The sequence below is a fragment of the Puntigrus tetrazona genome, chromosome 24, assembly GCF_018831695.1.
Source record: "Puntigrus tetrazona isolate hp1 chromosome 24, ASM1883169v1, whole genome shotgun sequence".
NCBI classification, from domain to species: Eukaryota; Metazoa; Chordata; class Actinopteri; order Cypriniformes; family Cyprinidae; genus Puntigrus; species Puntigrus tetrazona.
In genome coordinates, this window is record NC_056722.1 from 10,605,058 (window position 1) to 10,623,648 (window position 18,591).

At 37.7% G+C, this 18,591-nt stretch overlaps 1 protein-coding gene across 4 annotated transcripts in view; it reads right to left on the reverse strand.

Annotated features, from left to right (window-relative positions):
• The window catches only part of LOC122329874 (rho GTPase-activating protein 21), a 78,169-nt gene that overhangs the window by 36,680 nt on the left and 22,898 nt on the right, over positions 1–18,591 (reverse strand). For 2 of the 4 annotated variants that reach the window (XM_043226506.1, XM_043226505.1), the window contains exons 1-2: positions 5,524–5,834; positions 1,470–1,655 (exon numbers count right to left, since the gene is read on the reverse strand). In XM_043226506.1, the coding sequence (XP_043082441.1) occupies positions 1,470–1,655; positions 5,524–5,805 (468 nt within the window). In that variant the 5' untranslated portion in view covers positions 5,806–5,834. Of the gene's footprint in view, positions 1–1,469; positions 1,656–5,523; positions 5,835–18,591 lie in introns of those variants that run through there. The other 2 variants (XM_043226508.1, XM_043226507.1) reach the window with 1 other exon arrangement.

The following is an 18,591-nucleotide window of genomic DNA, read 5'->3' on the forward strand; positions in this document are numbered from 1 at the left end:
ATCAGAAAATCAACTGTTTGTCTCAAACTAAATTCTGAACATTTTGAGTTGATGCCTCTATCTTGGCAAACCTGGCAAATCCTGCTTATTGTAGCAGTCTGGGAACTTTTCCAGATAAATCTGTGCAACCAGATATACAAAAATAGTGGGAATCCAGACAAACAGATTAGACCTGAACTTTTTTTTTGCAGCTTGTGTTTGCCATTTTTGTGTGGGTTCGACTCATCTTTTGACCCCACGCTCATGGACCACCGACGGTTCATTCGCTGTCTGATGCATACAACACACAAAAATGGCTGACCTGACGCAACTTCTAGGAGTTTGGCAAGTGTGCAAGTTATGAGTAAAATTTTATGCTCAACAACTTTAAAGATAAATGACGATTAAAAACTACGAAAACATTTGATGGTCACATTACATGATGGTCAGATGATGTATTTTGTAGAGTAGAGCTAACTATGAATGATGCAAATATTTTAGCCTATATTTAAGACTTTATTCTGATGGTCCCTTATGAACATTCTGTTAAGAATAAGTAACTTCGCACCTACATGTCAGCTAACTTCCATTAGTGTATAAGTAGACAGTTTGATTATTATCTGCTAACTCTTTATTGTGGTGATCTCCCAACAGACGTTCTACTCTATCCCTAACCCTACCAGTCTACCAGTACTAATACTCTACTAAACACTCTAATGAAAGTTAGTTGAAATGTAGGTGCAAATATACTCATTGTCAACAGAATAATCATAAAGGACCATCAAAATAAAGTGAAACCCAAAATTTTTAAATGTATGTCAAAATTCAAATGATTTGTCACTCTATAGCCACATCAACAATCAGGAAAGCATTTCTATGTCCATTACTCGGTAGTATTTGCTAAATGCCTGCACTATATCACATTTTTACTACAGAGTAGCAATTTATATCTGTCATGAAATCCATGTTTTATTGCAGCCATTTTATATTTCAATGAATTTGAGTAGAAAATTCATTAAAAAACGTTATACAAAAATATTTTTTAAATAATTTACTAGTTATTAAAAGCAGTTTTAAACTAAATTAAAACATTAAAAAAATAAAAATGATTATTTAAGTGTTTCACTGCTTCCAAGTAATGTAGCATATAGTTTACAAATTGGATAAGCTGACAGAAATGGCACTTCTGAGACTGGACAGCTTTACCGCTGCGGTGGAATACGCTGAGATACTTGTTTCCACAACCCACAGTCGAGTACATTGAGAAACGCTGAAAAACACGTAAAGCAGCACTACGTATAAGAGGTGTTATGAGGCCCGAAAGATGTTATTTTTTCCCTGGCATCATAAATTTCCCTATGAGTGTATGAGCAAACGCATTAAAAGGTAAGTATTTAGAATCAAGCGCATCTCTGAAGCAAAATTATGTTTAGAGGGAGAAATAAACCCGATCTGGGCCGCACTTCAGTCTATTTTATCTTTGCACTGACCTTGAGAGAGGATTGTACGGCTGACTCGGGTGGGTATACGATGAAGTGACGGAGCGTGAAGCCAAAGCCATGAGATGTACGGCGTAGGTGCAATGTTTTCGGCCCCGGCCATGAGAAGGGCTCCTCTTCAGCGGCAGGAGACAGAGCCGATGCCTCGCTGCGCTCACAACCGTCCTTTTGTTTAGCCTGAGAAAGAGAACAAACACTTAATTATTCATTCAGATACTTTTTACCCAAAGTGGCATCACAATAATTACAGACACAATCCACAGAGGAAATTGAGACCATGTTTTTGGCTTAAAGGCGCTGCATTTAACCTAAAGCTCTACAGTCGGCTCTCACGGACACCATTATTCAGATATTTTACCAATCATCTACACAACCTGTTTGAGTCAGCTTACAGCAGGCAGTGTAAAAAGAAGCAATTATTTATTATTACACTACAAAATATTTAGTAGCAATTATATTCAGGATTTTTCAGGATTATTTGATGAATCATATTTAAAGAATACCAAATATTTAAAAATCTGTTGAATTATTTTCCCAATTTATTTTGTCCTTACTATTTAATGTAAGTTTAAATAAATATGACAACCTTATTTCATTAATTGCCATAATTTTTTCCCCAAAACTTTGGAATTCCTCAATAAAGAGTTAATGGATTTCCTCAATGACAACATTCTTAAAAATAAAAAAAAGTTTTGTTGATCAAATATTTAAATCAGCATACTAAAATGATTTCTGAAGGATCATGTCAGACTGAACACTGGAGTAACGGGTCCCGAAAAATTCGGCATTGTATCACAAGAAGAAATTACATTTTAAAATATTCTAAAATAGAAAACATTGCTTTTAAAAGTAAACAATAACATTTCACAATATTGCTGTATTTACTGCTTTATTGATCAAATAAATGCTGCTTTGGAAAGTAACGCAGCCTGGAGGATAAAAGCCAAAAGCATCACTGAGGAGAACAAGCTTTTTTTGAGTACGATCCTTATAGTTAGTGACACTTGTCATAATGTGACAACTAACCAGTCTCACCTGAGATAAAGAGCGCTTCTCTTTTCACAATCTACAAATGGTTCTGCATTTTATTTTTGCATGTGTGCAGTGTAATACTGTTGTCAAATCAAGAAAAGGTCAAAAGAATTTAAAGAGTATGATCTCCTAATCTGTTTGACCCAAAACGGACATGGTAATCAGCAAGAGAGAAAAAGAACTGAAAGAATCTCAACATTGCACAAAGCACCCTCTGTCCCAATAAAGGCAGCAAAACATTTGCCTTTTTAACCTGGCACATCAGCATTCACATTGAGACTTTTGGTGTTCTAAACGATGTTCACAGGCTGTATTATTAACTGTATTATGTCAAGGATATGCAGATAAACAGTTACTTATGAGCAAACCATGAGACCAAGGAAACAAACTACCATTCATGTTCATGGAATAAAAAAAAATCCTGTAACGCTAGCAACTGGTCATGGTATTTGTCAGCATTGATAAAAAAATCATTTTAATGCGTATTAGTGTACCATATCATTAGCTTAGCAACATGCTAATATGCGACTCAATATAAATGAACTAAGTCTCCCATGTGTTTGATTTTCAGCATACTGTTAGATGGTTAAATTGTGGCCTTAAAAATCAGCAAAGCAGCTCACTATAAGATTTGGAACAAAGCTCTTGTGCCCCGTTATCATGTCATTCTTATGGTATCTGAAAACAATAGGTTTCCCTTAAGGGCAGAAGGTACTGAAACAGAGTATCCTGTGAGTGTTTATAAAGCATCACTGACATGATTTTACACTTCTCAAATATCTGCCATGACAATGACGGTCACACAGAAAATGCTCTGAGTCAACTGAAACATTTCTTTCCTATGATCAATGACCGACACATATGTACACACCACGTATATCGCGACACAATCTGTGTTTTTTGACACCCATATCACTAACGTTCTTCTGGTTATGTCACAGTATACTGCCTGGACCAGTGACGTCAGTCCATTCCCCGTATCCTCGGAGGAAACGTGTGTCATTTGCATGATGAAATAATGGCAGTAGAATCCCATTCCGCCACAGGGTGTGTGTTTGTGGTGGGCTCTGACAGCACCACACTGACTCTGGGTCACTCTGGCTGCCAAACAGACCAGACTGTGGTCTAGCCCTGCAGGAGATGGATGTATTATAAGGGAATGGATGTATTTTAGCTTGTGGCTGGGCTCAGGTACAGACAGCTGTGGACGTCTCTAGAGTCTGGGCTGGGCTTTTACATAACTGAGCTTGAAAATGACATCACCGGTATTTAAATCACTTACATCCAGTGTTGGACACAGTCCATTGCAAAATCTCACAAAGAAATGGAAAGAGAAGTTTGAAATGGCAAACTAGTATGCAGTGTAGTAAGCAATATGCATCTTGTGCATAGTGATTTCTGTATGATTTTACGCATACACAAACTATTTGAATTACTGATAAACAGTGAGACACAGATATTAGCCTAGAGTTCTTCACACAACATATTATTGAGCTCAGTTTCTGAATTTTCTGGTATCCTTCTATATAATTCTGCAATTAAGCAAAGAATTCTTATTCCCGTCTTTGCTCTGGTCCACCTGTGAATGCTACCTTGAATAATATGCACGGTTTTCCGAAAACACCCACTACAACATCACAACATTCCTGTGTCTTTCATTTTTAATTTCCCTACCATTAACCAGTCATATTCTCTATGTGGTGGGCACACAACCCTGTTTCCAATGCTAAATTTAACCTGTTAAATTATACATCTGGAAAAAGCTCTCGTCTAAATGGCGGAAAGTCCAAGAGAAGTGAATGGCTGCCCTGTGTGAGACTCCTTCTCACCAGAAACAGCATCATACCATCCAGCCCATCAAAGAGTATGAATAATACACACAATCTCATTAGTCATTGGTTACATTTAAGAACCAATCAGATGCTCTCATTTCACTAGCACGTGCATGTGTTTGTTTTTTTTACAGTTTTTTGTTTTGATTTTTTAAATTTTAATATTCCAGTTACACTGGGACTTGTAATACCAGAAAGGTTGGAATGATAAATTGAGTCAAGCTATGGTTTAGCCTTCCAATCTGCTGGATATTATTTGTCTACAAAGCAATGAGATTACATTTAGAATGTTTCTGATGTCACCTGTTTCTTAATACATTTTTTTAAAAGACCCTAGCAAAATAACATTCATTAGAGATAAAACTCAAAACTTAAACTCTGATACCAAAAACTTTTCTGTAAATGAACTTGAATGTTCTGAATCAGATAGATTATTCTCCTACTGTCAACTGTCTTTATTTCTCTTGAGGAACACAAGGAGAAACATCACAGACAAGGTTGATAGTTAGCTAAACGAACATCTTAAATCAATTTAGGGGAAGTCTCCTGAGTTATGATAGAGCAACTTCTAAGCAATAACGTTTTCTTGCAAATGTTGTCATGACAAAATGCACAAATATGCATATGCGTCCTGTAGTTATGGCAAGCGTGAGTCACTCTTTAGCCACAATGGAGCTCCCTGCGAACGCAGAAATATCTTGCTTTCCCGAACACACACACTTTTCCAAACATAAAAAGAACTTATCCACAACTATGTTCTCCTGTTCTCCAAGTGAAACAATTATCCCCTGGGTTTAGGTTAAAAACGTGAGCAATTACCCAATCCAAAGTCTGTTAAATCCCAAGGTTGCTCTACTGGGACAGTTGCTTACATAGGAACAATAACTGAAATGTGAAACCAGGGCACGTACACACACAGTCTTCTTGCTGTGAAAAATACGTTACATGTTGGCTCAATGTAGGAGACCTAAACAACCACCCTGGATGTCAGTGACACACAAAGCATTCCTGAGAGCCATCTCCTCGCCCCCCTCAGCACCACGTAACTCAATACACCGCTGGGAGCCTCTGCCAATGTTAAAACCCTCCATCCCGCTGCAGCACCAGACTGTCACAATGAACCCATCTTCTCCTATTTAGTTCTGCTACTTTTAACCTACAGCAGATCCAGAGATCCTTACCCAAGACCGCATGCAGTTCATCGGAGATGTCTTTTTCAATTTTCGCCAAGAGACGCCCTTCTGGGCCTCCCGAAGCCCCAGTTCCACATCCCCCCAGTATGCCCTAGCCAGGAGCTGGAACCAAAGGCAGGAAGTGTCCGATAAACAGCCGTCCACCCCTGTCAGACAATCCCAGGGACAGTCCCCTATTGTGCAGGAACACCCCGTTACATCCATCTGGTCCGAGCTGTCCTTCCCGGGCAGAACGCAGTCGGTACACACCCCATTTCTCTGAGTGAGCATGGCAAAGCCTGCTGGTCCCTGCTATGACTGCTTTCCTCTGCTGATCTTCTGATGATGTGATACTTTCTCGCTCTTTGCGATCCCTCCCTCTCTCTCTTCCTCTCTTTCGGAGTGGGAAGGAGTGCACATGCATGAGGTTTCCATTGAGACACGGAGCACGTCAGGGAGAGAGTGAAGCAGGGAAAGAGACTGTCAGAGCTCAAACCAGTGTACCACAAGCACAAACATCTGCCTGTGCTGGACAAGATGCCTTTTCTATTCTTACTTACAAAGTTTCTTATATGGCTGTTCGTCTTTACTCAAATGCAAAGCTACTATACTGTCTGTTCCAAATGTACCTCTAACCCTGAGAATTTGGGATGTACTGTAATTAGTGTTGTCAAAAAACCTGATACTTTCTGTACCAAGTTGTTACTGCAAAAAAATTTTAAATGTACTCGGTCAACCCGGTCCTGCGATGCTAAAAACACAGATGGAATCTACTTATTAAAATGGAATTTATCAAAAGTAATTGCACTTAAAATGAGGCATTTGTAGCATCCAGTGGCAACATAATTATTGATTATCATGACTTAGTACTGTACTTTTATGCATCCTGTTGCATTGCGCCACACTGCATAAACAACACTGAAGCAACACATGTCTGCATTTGTGTTCGGAGAAATGACAAACGACACCAGCACTACCGTTCACTGCTCAAACCTCACGTTTGAATAGTAAGTAGCAGATTATTTTAAAAAGAAAACATGACTTATTTAAAGGTTGTGAGTCAGAAGTGCCAGACTGTCCTTGCAGAGTTAGAATTGGCCCATAACCTCTGCACTGCCAGGATAGGATGCTCCTTAAATGCACTGAACATCCTCTAATATTTATGTTAAACTGTTCTGGTACAGTGTTGTAAAAACAACTTAACCACTGTCCTCAACCGGCCACCGGCAGCAACACTACAGTGAGAATAATAGCTCTGCCTCCTCTCTTTGCAAAAAAATCTGGGTGGTGTTATAAAATAAACCCACTCTGAAAAAAAAAAAAAAAAAGTGGGGGTATGTGGACATAACTCTTTGGTTTTGAGACATTAGTCTCTGCAACTTAAGGGATCTTATTTATGCAGTCCAAAGAGAAAGGAAAATGTGAAATCGCACCATATGTACCCCTTTAAAAGTAAATCCCCTTTATTTACCAAAAAATAAAATGTTTAAATTTTATTAATTAAAAGACTAATTAAATTTGGGTGAAACTTATATACTATTTTTAATATTTGTACTACTTAAGGAAAAATGTTGAATGTAATTTTAGTATAAATAGTATAAAGTGTGCTTTTAATTTGTTTTGCTTTGGTATTGGTATAGAATGCCAAAATATTGGTACCGTGACAACACTAAATGTAACTCATCTTGCATCATTTGTGCTGACTTACGATACAGTCTGACTTACAATTTATGAGGCTAGAACAGACTTGGTAGTAGGCTTTTTTGGCTTTGGCCAGTAAACAACCCAACAGAACACCCTAGCAACATACTAGCATTGGAAAGGCAGTTACACAGGAGATAACACACTTCTCACCAGAAGATGGCATTCACAGCAGAATTATGAAAGTCAAGGGCACTCAATGATCAGGGTTGGGAACCACTGAGAATGGTCATGAAAAAAGAACCTTCTTTTTTACCTTTAGTGTGTAATATACCTGTTTATGCATGTAAATGATCTGCAAAGTTACAAAGTGCAAAGTTAATTTCTCAAGCAGAAAGAAAAAACTTAAACGAAAAACCTTGTTTGTAGTCCTGCCATTAGTTCTGCGATTTAGCCACATCACCATGTTATACAATTGCAAAATATTGACTCAATGTCTTCCGGTAGCTTCATAAAACAGTTGAGGCTTTGTGCTTTGTGAATCAGTTCAACCACTAATGTTAGATGGACTATTTTGTTGATATGGTACCTTTTCTGGCATTAAAAGTAGTAGGATCCTTGCAGTATATGCAATGTCAGAAAACTCTCAGATTTAATCAAAAATATCTCAATTTGTGTTCTGAAGATGAACAAAGGTCTTATGGATTTGGAATGACATGAGGGTGAGTAATTTTATATATATATATATATATATATATATATATATATATATATATATATATAAACAACACAAAAAATATCCTGGCTCTTCCAATGGCTGTTGGGATTCAAGATGTAGTACACAAACACCACTCATGTGTACAACAGTTAGTGGAAGCAAGAGATTACAGTTTATAAATCTTTAAATATGCATATATGTGTTTTACGCAAATTCACTTCAAGAGGTATTTAATCACCCCAATATAGCCATGTGGACTTTTCAAGTTGAATGGATGCACTTTGTTCTTCTATTTCGATGAAATCTCAACAGTCATTCACAGTCGTTATAAAGTTTGGAAGAGCCAGAACATTCTTTAATATAATTTTTCCTATAATCGTCACATATAGGACAAAATTAAATCCTTCCTTTCCTTCCTAAAAACCACAGGGTCATGTATAATACAGTAGCAGTAGAGTCTTCGTGTTCATCTTTCCCTGTAGTGTTATGAAAGATGAGCACTCAGTGCCATGAGGACGGCTCATGTGACCTCCAGCACACAGACCTGCAGCAGACACTCAGAAACGCTTTATTTTAAGACCTGCTCCCTGCAGTGGACGATCCAGGCTACAACGCACTCAAACAAGTGCACTGATAGATCAGCATTCCACTGTTAAAACGGTGTACCAAAATCACACACAGCACAAACATAACACAGCTATATAAAGCTGCACTTCCTCTGAGAATCAATAATTCATTCCATAAATCACATGCACAAACACTTTCCATATCCCACAAGCATGTTTTGGGCTATTTTGTGCAAAACACACAGAGAGCCTTCAGAAATATGAAAACAGGAAACCAATGATGGCATGCTCGTCTTCATTCCTTTACACTGGCATGGCATCTCATTACCACACACATTCCAAGCGCTCACTCACACTATTGCGTATGGAAAACATATCACAAAAATAACTCGTCCAGCCATGTGAGGCATCCTTGTTTGTGTGGATCAGGGTGAAAGGGAACTCAAAGAGGGCACTGTGTGATCCCTGCTGAATATACCAAGCCAAAAAAAGAAGGCATGCTGCGGTATTGGTTGGTGTTCATCCCAATGGGTTTCGCTCCACACAAAAAGCATTCCAGTACAACTACATATGCATTTAAAAAGAGAGCAGTCATAGTTTAAAATGCGTTTTAATGTGGGTGATGTTAAGAATTAAAACACGTTTGGATGAGTACTGAAAGTTCCTGTCATTTATGACACATCATGAGAAAGCCACATAAATAAAAATATATTCCAGCTTGCTGAAGTCATAAACTGTGTGCTCACGGATGTTATTTCGTAGAAATAAAGAGGGAGGAACTCCCTGCTGCCATGGAAACAAACAGACCACCACAACAGGTTATACTCTTTGCTGTGATGTCACTTATAATTTTGTTCAATGTTGTCTTCTAATGTAAAAATATGTGAAGTAAATGTCTTAACACACAATGATCTGAGTTAATCACCTAAATGGCAGTATGAACAGTCATTCCTGAAGACTGCATTTGAAAAAGAAATCAAATTATGTTAGTGTACACACAAATAAAGCTTCTTTTGGTCACTTTGTTTTTTCAGTCACTTCTGAGAACATGCATCTAAATCTTAAGTCTTAATCATGTTTAACACTCACACACTTGAAAAGCGGATTGGGCATGGTTCAGTAGTTTAACTGAAAAAAAAAATCATCCTTATGTCCTTTTGTTCATATGTGAAACACAAACGAAGGTGTTTTTTTTAATGTTAAAATATCAAACATGCCACATCTAGTATGTTAGTTGGAAAGTCACCAAGGCGTTGCATTTCAACAATGAAAAGGATAAAAGCACATTTGCCCAGTTCAAACGCTCGCAAGCATTCACTTCAAAGAAACCACAATACACTGAGCATCTTTTGAAACCCAGAGTGTTAAAGGCTTATGGCATCACAGGTGCGTCACTTCAATAGACCTGTTGACCTTTCAGAGTATTGACTGACATGTCGTTCCAAACCCATAAGCCCCTTTCTTCTGTGTAACTGAAAAGGAGAGGTTTAGCAGAATGTTCATGCTGCTCTTTTACATAAAATTAAAGAGTGTTAAAAAAGTCTTCCATGACTTCTGCACTATATTCCAGTATTTTGAAGAAACAAGTCTTTACAATTAACTACTGATGTCAGTCAAGAGGATATAGAGGTTATGCCAGAACAGCTGACAACACTGAACTACATCATCTTCAGACAGCAGTGTTTCATTAAGGCTCTTCCTGTAGCAGGTGAGCGGTCTAACCACAGAATCACTGCCTGTAAAATTAACAGCAGTTTAAACATCCCTCTGAGCTATTGTCTGCCCGCTACCTTTATGAACCAGTAGCAGACTTTCTATATTATGTACTGAACGCATACAAAAGACAGTAATAATATATGATTACATTTGAACTGAACTAAAGCTCTATCTCTAAACTTTTGACAGTTGTAACAAGGGCTTTTCCATTCAGATGAAAATGGCAGTGGGCACAAACAAAAAAGACTTGGGCTGGTGGGAACACAATTTCTTTAAATATACATTTTGTGTTGAAACATATAGCTTGGGTCAATGTAAGTTGCTCTGTATTAAAGTGTGTGTGCGTGTGTGTGTGTGTGTGTGTGTCCTCACACCCTCATGTCACAGCTGACAGCAGCTTTGCCAGGGAATTGTGGGTAAATGTATTAGCAGACTCCAGGGCAAGCAGAACATGTTGTAACCATGGCAGGGTAAGAGAACTGGCGTTGTTATTTGCAGTCATGTTTGGTTTTTTTCCCCTTTATTGCAAGGTAAACTAAAACCAAATTAGTGGTAAAGAGGACATCCTAAGGGGAAAAAGTGAGCCAGCTTGTGGATTTGGACTTTCTGCAAATGGCAGACTAAAAGCCAAATGCAAACACATGGCTTTCACTGTACTTCAGTTCAGAACAAGTGGAAAGTAAGTGAATCTTGCATATTTCACCCTAAAATAAATGAAAAATATATATAAAATGTCTTTTTATATGCTATATTATTTATTATATTTGATTTTAAAATGAAAGCTTTCTGTCGTCACACAAGCAATTCTTTGCAAACAATTGAGGTTTATTTATTCAAATCATGGTGCCTAAGATTTATGGGCCGATATTAAGGTGGATTTTGTGTGACAAAAGAAACAAGGACGATGCTTCAAGACAAAGGGGATGGAGTGGATTGGCAGCAAGAGATTAGAGCCACAAGACGACCACAAAGGAGCCTGTGGAACCCTGGGCTTTCATACGAGAGCAAGGCAGAGGAAAGATTAGGCTCTATTCAGGAGGCCTGAGACTCATAGAGAGGGTAAATTTAATCTGGGCAGACTGCATCTGGACTCACTGAGGTATGTCTTACAGTAACAAAAGCTGCTCTAATGAAGGCTACGGGAAGAAAACCTCACCAAGATCCCTAATATAGCCCCTTAACCATTTGAAGTTCAATTATATGCCAGCTTTACCCCCAAAAATCCCTGCCTCCTGACCTGGTGCCACTGGCACACTCCAGTACACTACACAGGAAGTGAGATAGCATGAACAGACGGGCCATTATGTGTAATAGTGACTCGTATTACTTGTTTCCGAGAGGGAGGCAGTTGTGGGAAAGTCATTCCCAAGGGTAGAGGGATATTTTGGCATTTCTGGTCATGAGGAAAGCCATTTTGAACTGTTTGTGTAGTTGAAATGTGGCAAATAACATGCTTAGGACAGTGCTGGGTAAGCTCAGTTAGCCTAGCGCTGAGCACAAGAGAAGGCTTAGTCACACTGGTTTTCCCCATTCACATGAGGAAAAGAAAACATTATTCTAAAATCTTCGTCTACAGACCAAACATCAACAATCTGTTGAGGAGTCAGTGAGTCACACCTATAGACTGTTTTGATAAAATAGAACAATCTTTCAAAAAATGTATTATTTTTTTTTTTAGATGTGATTCACACTCTTACCACATTTTAGAGAAGTTCAGGGTTTTTTAATCGCTAGAAACCATGTGAAAAAAAGTTACGCTTGGTCTACACAGAGGACGGTTCCATTAGTAATACGTTCTCAGCAAATAACTGTCATAACTCTTACACATTGTTATACAATGTAGAGTATGAGGCAAAATTACTCACAAACCTTTACATTCCACTTTTCAATGCCATGATCTTGTCTGTATGATCTGCACAATAATACCAGTTATTTGGTTACACTTCATTCTAATAGTCCATTTTAGACATTCTACTAAGTAACTTTATAACTATTTATGACTACATGACTACTAACTCTGAGAGTACACTGTTAGTGTAGGTTTAGGGTTAGTAGAATAAGTTGACACATACTTGCAAAGTTTCTGATACATCAAACCCATCAAAATAAAGTATTAGAAGCAGACAATCTACTAATACTCTAATGACTGCTAGCTAACATGTAGATGCAAAGTCACTGTGGAATAAATGTGTGGAATTAAAACATAATATAATTAATATAAATATACACTACTGACCCATCCCTTACACCCAGATTTTAACCTACTCAAACCACCAAACCTGTGTCTTTACCTGTATCCCACCTCAACAGCAATAAAAGTATAAAAACACCTTAATAAATATAGCAATATCAATACATAAACACAGAGCTATAATGTATCAGAAAAGTGAGCCCTTTCCATTTTCTTAAACCCAGAGGCCTACTTAGACCCCTAAGGGCTAATAGTACGCTACATTTAACCTCATTTTTAATTTAGCATCATTTTTAGATGCTTCCAGTTATGAAGTTCTCTCTGAAACAGAGAGAAGAAATAAAATTTGCACGTCAGATCAAATAAAGACACAGAAGCAATACTAATATAAATGGGGGGTTGAGCACAAAGCATTGTGGGATACACTTTAAGCATTGTGCTCCGATTTTATATTGCACGCTGTGACAAAAATAGCAGCTTCTCTGGCTATACTATACGTACAGAAAATGTGCATATTGTGCACAGCAGGAATAGCCTACTATTTCTGCATAGTAAGAGTATTTTAGTACGCTATTCCAAACATATGTTCCAAACATGGAACAAACTCAAGTGGTATGGCAAAACCAGATGTTCATGCACCTGGAAAGGTAGCCTCAGCTGAAAAGGATGATTTAGGTAACTATGCTGCTCAAATCACAATGAACTAGTCAGGTAAACACTCAAAAAAGCTTCTCATTTCAGCTTTTAAACACACTAGCACAACTCTCCCATAAACTTCCATTATAAGTAAATTACTGTAAAATAATGTTTTTTTGATTTACAAGACGCAAAATTATTGTCTGTGGTAACCGCCGGCCAGCACTCCACAGATGTTAATCATCTTTACCTCGTAAATAATGTTATATTATATAAGGACTATTATTTTAAACCAAGCCTGCATCTTGACGTGGAGAAGATTCCTAGCTCCCTATAGAGAATACCAACAAAGGGTCCAATGGTGGGGGTGCTGGGTCTGAGGTGTGGTAGCTATTGCTCAGTGAAGGGCCCTGCCATTGTCCCCACGGGTCCCTAGACACTTACAGACAAATGCTGCTGTCAATCACACACCCTTTCATTCGTTTAACAGCAGCTGCTCCCGTGCAGAAAAGAAGGCAAAATATGTTCGCGACAAAGGAAGAGTGTGGCGATAATTTGAATATTTGCATTCAGACAGATTCCGCCTGAGGGATTAAACCAAATCTGACAAACAAAACCTATGAAAAATGAAAAGGGCTGTGAATGGAATACCATCAAAATGGAAAATAACAATTTATACAGACCAGATATGTAGCGTTCTTAATATAAAAATAAGTCTTATATTTATTTTAAGAATAATAACAATTCATACAGAGAGTAATATTGTTCATTAACTGAAGAACATGCTTTTATGGGTGACGGATTTAAAAAAAAATGCAATAGTCTGATTTGGAATTTCTAATTTGGAATTGGAATTTACTCACACACTCGGGTCTAGACATTCAACACAGACAGATTTACCATTCGCACAAGCACCTGATTCATGCTTAAACCGACAGAGACGTAAACACTTGGAAATTTAAGGAACATGTGAAGGTATAGGCTGGCCGTGCGGTGTGTCTAATGACTCAAGAGTTCCAGCGGGCTGAAAGAGGGCTTAGTCTTTAATGTGCAGCACTGGAAAAAAAAAAAAAACCCACTGACACAAAAGAGGCCGTGCAGCAGCGCCAGTGCAAACCGATGCTGAATATTCTCTCATCCCTAAATTATTAATCTATTAAACTTGTATGACTTTTTTTATTCATTTATACAAGAAACAGCTGTTCTTTTTCATTTAATGAAACTGTGAAGCTCCCAAAAAAGACCAAAAGCCACTATCAAAGTGGTCAACATGACTTGTTATTAATAAGAATTCTTGTTAAAATAATTAACAAGAATTCTTCAAAATATATTATTGAGTGTTCTGATGAAAAAATTAAGGTTTGATACTTTTCATTGATAATTTAGATTTTTGGCTGAACTATCCCTTTAAGGCATTTACTAAAAGAAAGCTTGATAAATTTAGTAGTTAGATGAAGAAAATGATGAGCATGAAAAAAACATATCATCACTTAAATAATAGCAACAGTCACAGCCTTGTAAAAGTGAAAATTGAGACTTCATCACAACAAATCGCTTTTGAAAGCTATTAACTAAGTTTTACTGCATTCATTCGCCAATGAGTGACCAGGTAAGACAGTGATGTAACCATATAATGTGACAGAGCTAATGAAAAAAGTAGCACAGGACCTCCACAGCTGTTTATGAACCAGAAATCCATCGTGATCCTGCCATGAGAAACTGATTAGATTTTCTGGACACGGCCGTAGCTTAGACATGCCACTCATGTTATTAGCTGCGTCTGCCATGTCTATTTATGTGACTGGTGAAATATTCACAACCGGGATCCAAAATTCATTGGTGCTTTAAAAGACATGCCTAAATCTAAAAATACCCTGCCTTCACATGAAAGATTAAGATCCATATGACTCCTGTGAGCATCCAGCATGAGCACAAGCTCGCCATTGGTTGGTCCCTCGGTTGACATCAACATTTGGATCCAAACAGTTTCCAGCATGATGACTTCATATCGAAAGAGCCGAGTGGTTGGGGTTAGACTGGAGAAAACAAGACTTTTGCCAGTTAAGTTGTTTTTTAATAGCAGTTGCTTTGGTGGAGTTTATTGCACGATAGTCCTGATTGCTGGAAACGGGATCTTCTAAAGAATGAAACGACTCGTTAGTGTGACAGAAGCGGTCCACACCCTTAAAGCTGAACCTAAAGTAATAAATTAGGGGGAGTTTTAGAGAAGAAAAAAAAGAAATCGTAAGTGGGGGGAGTCATGAACGCATAAATTGAACGATTTGAACTGTCCACTGCATCTGCGAGTGAAATTAGCATGCTTAGAAACTGCACTGGTGTTTTTCCCCATGTAAACAAGCCCTGGGCCACGGCACATGGAAGAACACTGTGTCTCCACCTCCATCAGCTGATGGGTGTGTACCGCTGTCCTCACACACCGCTAATGTTGCAGAGCTCCAGCCAACCTGCCAGTTATGCTCATTATTGTGTTTTAAAGGAACAGTTCACTCAAAAATGGGAATTCCTTTATTTACCTTATTTATATACATTTATATTGTATACATTTTTAATTCAGCCTATTTTTAATAAAATGAAATTATAGAGTACATTTTTAATAAATAAATTATTAATAATAATAATAATCTCTGTAGTCTGCTCTGAAGTTGTTTAAAATCATGTAGCTTTGTGCAAGATTTTATTTCTTTTAATTCTTCACTGACAATGTTCTTCTGCAGCCGCTGTAAAAATTGTAATTGATGTGTTTATTAGTTACTGGTTTATGTGTTAAAGGGGGTTATCACGTTAATTTTTTTCTGTTTTTCACACAAATATGTCTATTGCTCTGTGTACTGCACAAATTTACTGTATAATGTTACACTCTTTTGGAGCTCAGCAACTTTTGCATGGAAAACTATGACTAACATCTTTTCCATTTCAAATTCCATTTTTTTTGTTCCTAACTATTCCTTTAAACTAATAAAAATGACAAGCATTATCAAATTTATCATTAAGCACATGTCCAAAGACTTTGTTTGGTCTAGAGATATGAGGGTTCCTGTGATCTTTGAGACCACAGAAGGGTGATATCACCCGTCTGAAATATCAGGGTTCTCTGAGGACAGCAGAGAAGGCTGTAGGGGAAATCCCATCACAGACCAAGCCCATCTGTCCTAACACTGGCCTTACGAGCTGTCTGTCCAACTGTCTCCTCTGAGGCATTCCTCCAGAGTTGAGCAGAGAGATCTCAAGCAGGATTTGCTTTGATTTACTGTCTGCTGTGTTGTAGTGCTGTAATCAGTCGCTTTAAATAATGTCTGCGCTCAGCTGAAGCCCTGATGGAAAGTCAGGGGTTGGAGTTTACCATGAGGATAGGGTTAGGGTCAGGTCAGGAGAAAGGAAAGTGGCGGAGCACACAAAGATGATGAAATACTAGGATGTTAGATTAATTAAACTTATGGTGATGCATCCTTGATAACACCTAGATGATGACGAAACAAAAACAGCAGTGGTAAACATCAGATAAATTTTTTTTTTAAACCTTTAGTCTGATTAAAGAATTTTTACATTGTATCACTCAATAAAACTATAAAGGACATTCACTGACAGTGATTTGAAGGGACAACTTTCATAAGTCATTTATTTGTGATGAGGGTTGACAACTAGAGTGACTACGAGTGTCAGACTACAGAGGGTGTTGAGTGACTGTGGTTCCGCCCACTGAGTGGCAAAAAGACTGAATGGCAGCATTGGTTTTCAGAATGAATGCTGTGAAAAAAAAACACAAGACAAATCAAAAACAAGAAAGAGCTTTGAGATTGACTGTACAAATAGATATAACAATAAATCTAAGAAAATCTTTTACAAACTGCCGAAAGCTAAAGAAGAGGTAAGCAAATAAATCTCCACAATTCACAGAAACAAATGGAATCAAAGCAGAAAAAACACATACTCTATATATATTTATTGTTATATATAATTATTAAGTAATAATAACTTAAATAAATGCAGATAATTCATATATATATATATAACCCAACAACCTTATTTTGCATACAATAATACAATATGAATTTTATGCAAATATGCAATGACTAGATGCTGCCATTAGGAGTACAAGACCCTTCAAGTCAACATTTGAGAAACCCTGGTTTAGGGTGTCTGACATCTGCATCCTACATGATCAATCAAAAATATAAAAGTTAGGTGGTGAACACTCAGGAGGACCTTCTGGAGGTCCACTGTCCTGCAGAGTTTAGCTCCAACCCCAATAAAACACACCTGAACCAGCTAATCAAGGTCTGCAGGATTGTTAGAAACTTCCAGGCACATGTGTTGGGGCTGAACACTGCAGAATGCTAAAAAAGGTTTTCCAGGAGCTGGACTACACATTTCAGTCCAAGTTCTTGGTAAAACCCACCACTGTGACTTCAATGTGTTAATGACCGAAAGGGGAATACCAGGGAACATGGAATCTGGATAAACATAGTTTTATCTTTTCCACTTTCTCATGTCAATATGGTTTCACAGTCCTCAAGAATGTACGCAGACGTTTGTAGCATTTATCAAAACACAAGGTCTCTCTGTGGTGCTGTTCCTGATTTGTTTTTAAGTCCTGCTTATGCAATCAGGACCAAAGCCAGATGAAGGTTGGAACAGGCCATTAAACCCTCCACACCTCCATCCCAGAAGCCTTCCAGCTCCAGAAAATACTTCACCGTGAGCTCAACTTTCTCACACGATACTACAGATTATAGTTACAAAGTACTGTGTGATACATATATTTGAAAGTTGCCATTTGACATCTTGCACATTCAAATTTCTGTATGTTTGCAAATGTATTCATGACTGAGATAAAGACTCATAAATGTCTTCACTGGATTTGATGTAACAAATACATTCTGCTCTGTTACATTTCTTAGCCACTGTATTGTATAATAAAAACAAGAGATATTTAAAATGCAGAGAATGTCTATAATGAGAGAATGTCCAAGGATGTTGAAAGAGGGGGTCACTCTTTTTCTTTTTGGCTGAAACCTTTACTCACCTGGGTACAATTAGAGTTTTCACAAGATGAAATCTCAGTTCCAAGAAAGCTTCTCTCTCTCTTTCTGACAAAAGCACTGCTTCCACATAACTTCATTTTCGTAGCTGTATTTGACATTTAATCAATATTTCATTCATCTACTGCTGTCATATATAATCGATTTAGGGCAAACCTGCGCTTTGCCTGACACTTAGCAGTACGGAGATAACCAAGACTTAATCAAGCCAGATGAATCAATCAATCTGTCAATCCCCAGTAGGGACCTGAATCAACAAAGCTTACTTCAGGATCTCAAGCTTCCACACAGGCTGATCTTGTTAAATCTAGTTCTTTGGGCATGACAGGAACATCATCAATCTCTCTCAGTCATGTAGTAGAATACAGAAAGTGACGTTTAATGCATTTCGACGAATAACAATGAGATGGTTTGAAACAGAAAATGACCAACATATTGGTGAGACTGATATTTTGAGATGGCACTGACACTTTTTTGTATTTGTGATTTCTTTTAAACCATTGTGTATTTTGTTTATTTAGCTGTTTTAGGGAAAAATGACCCAGTCAC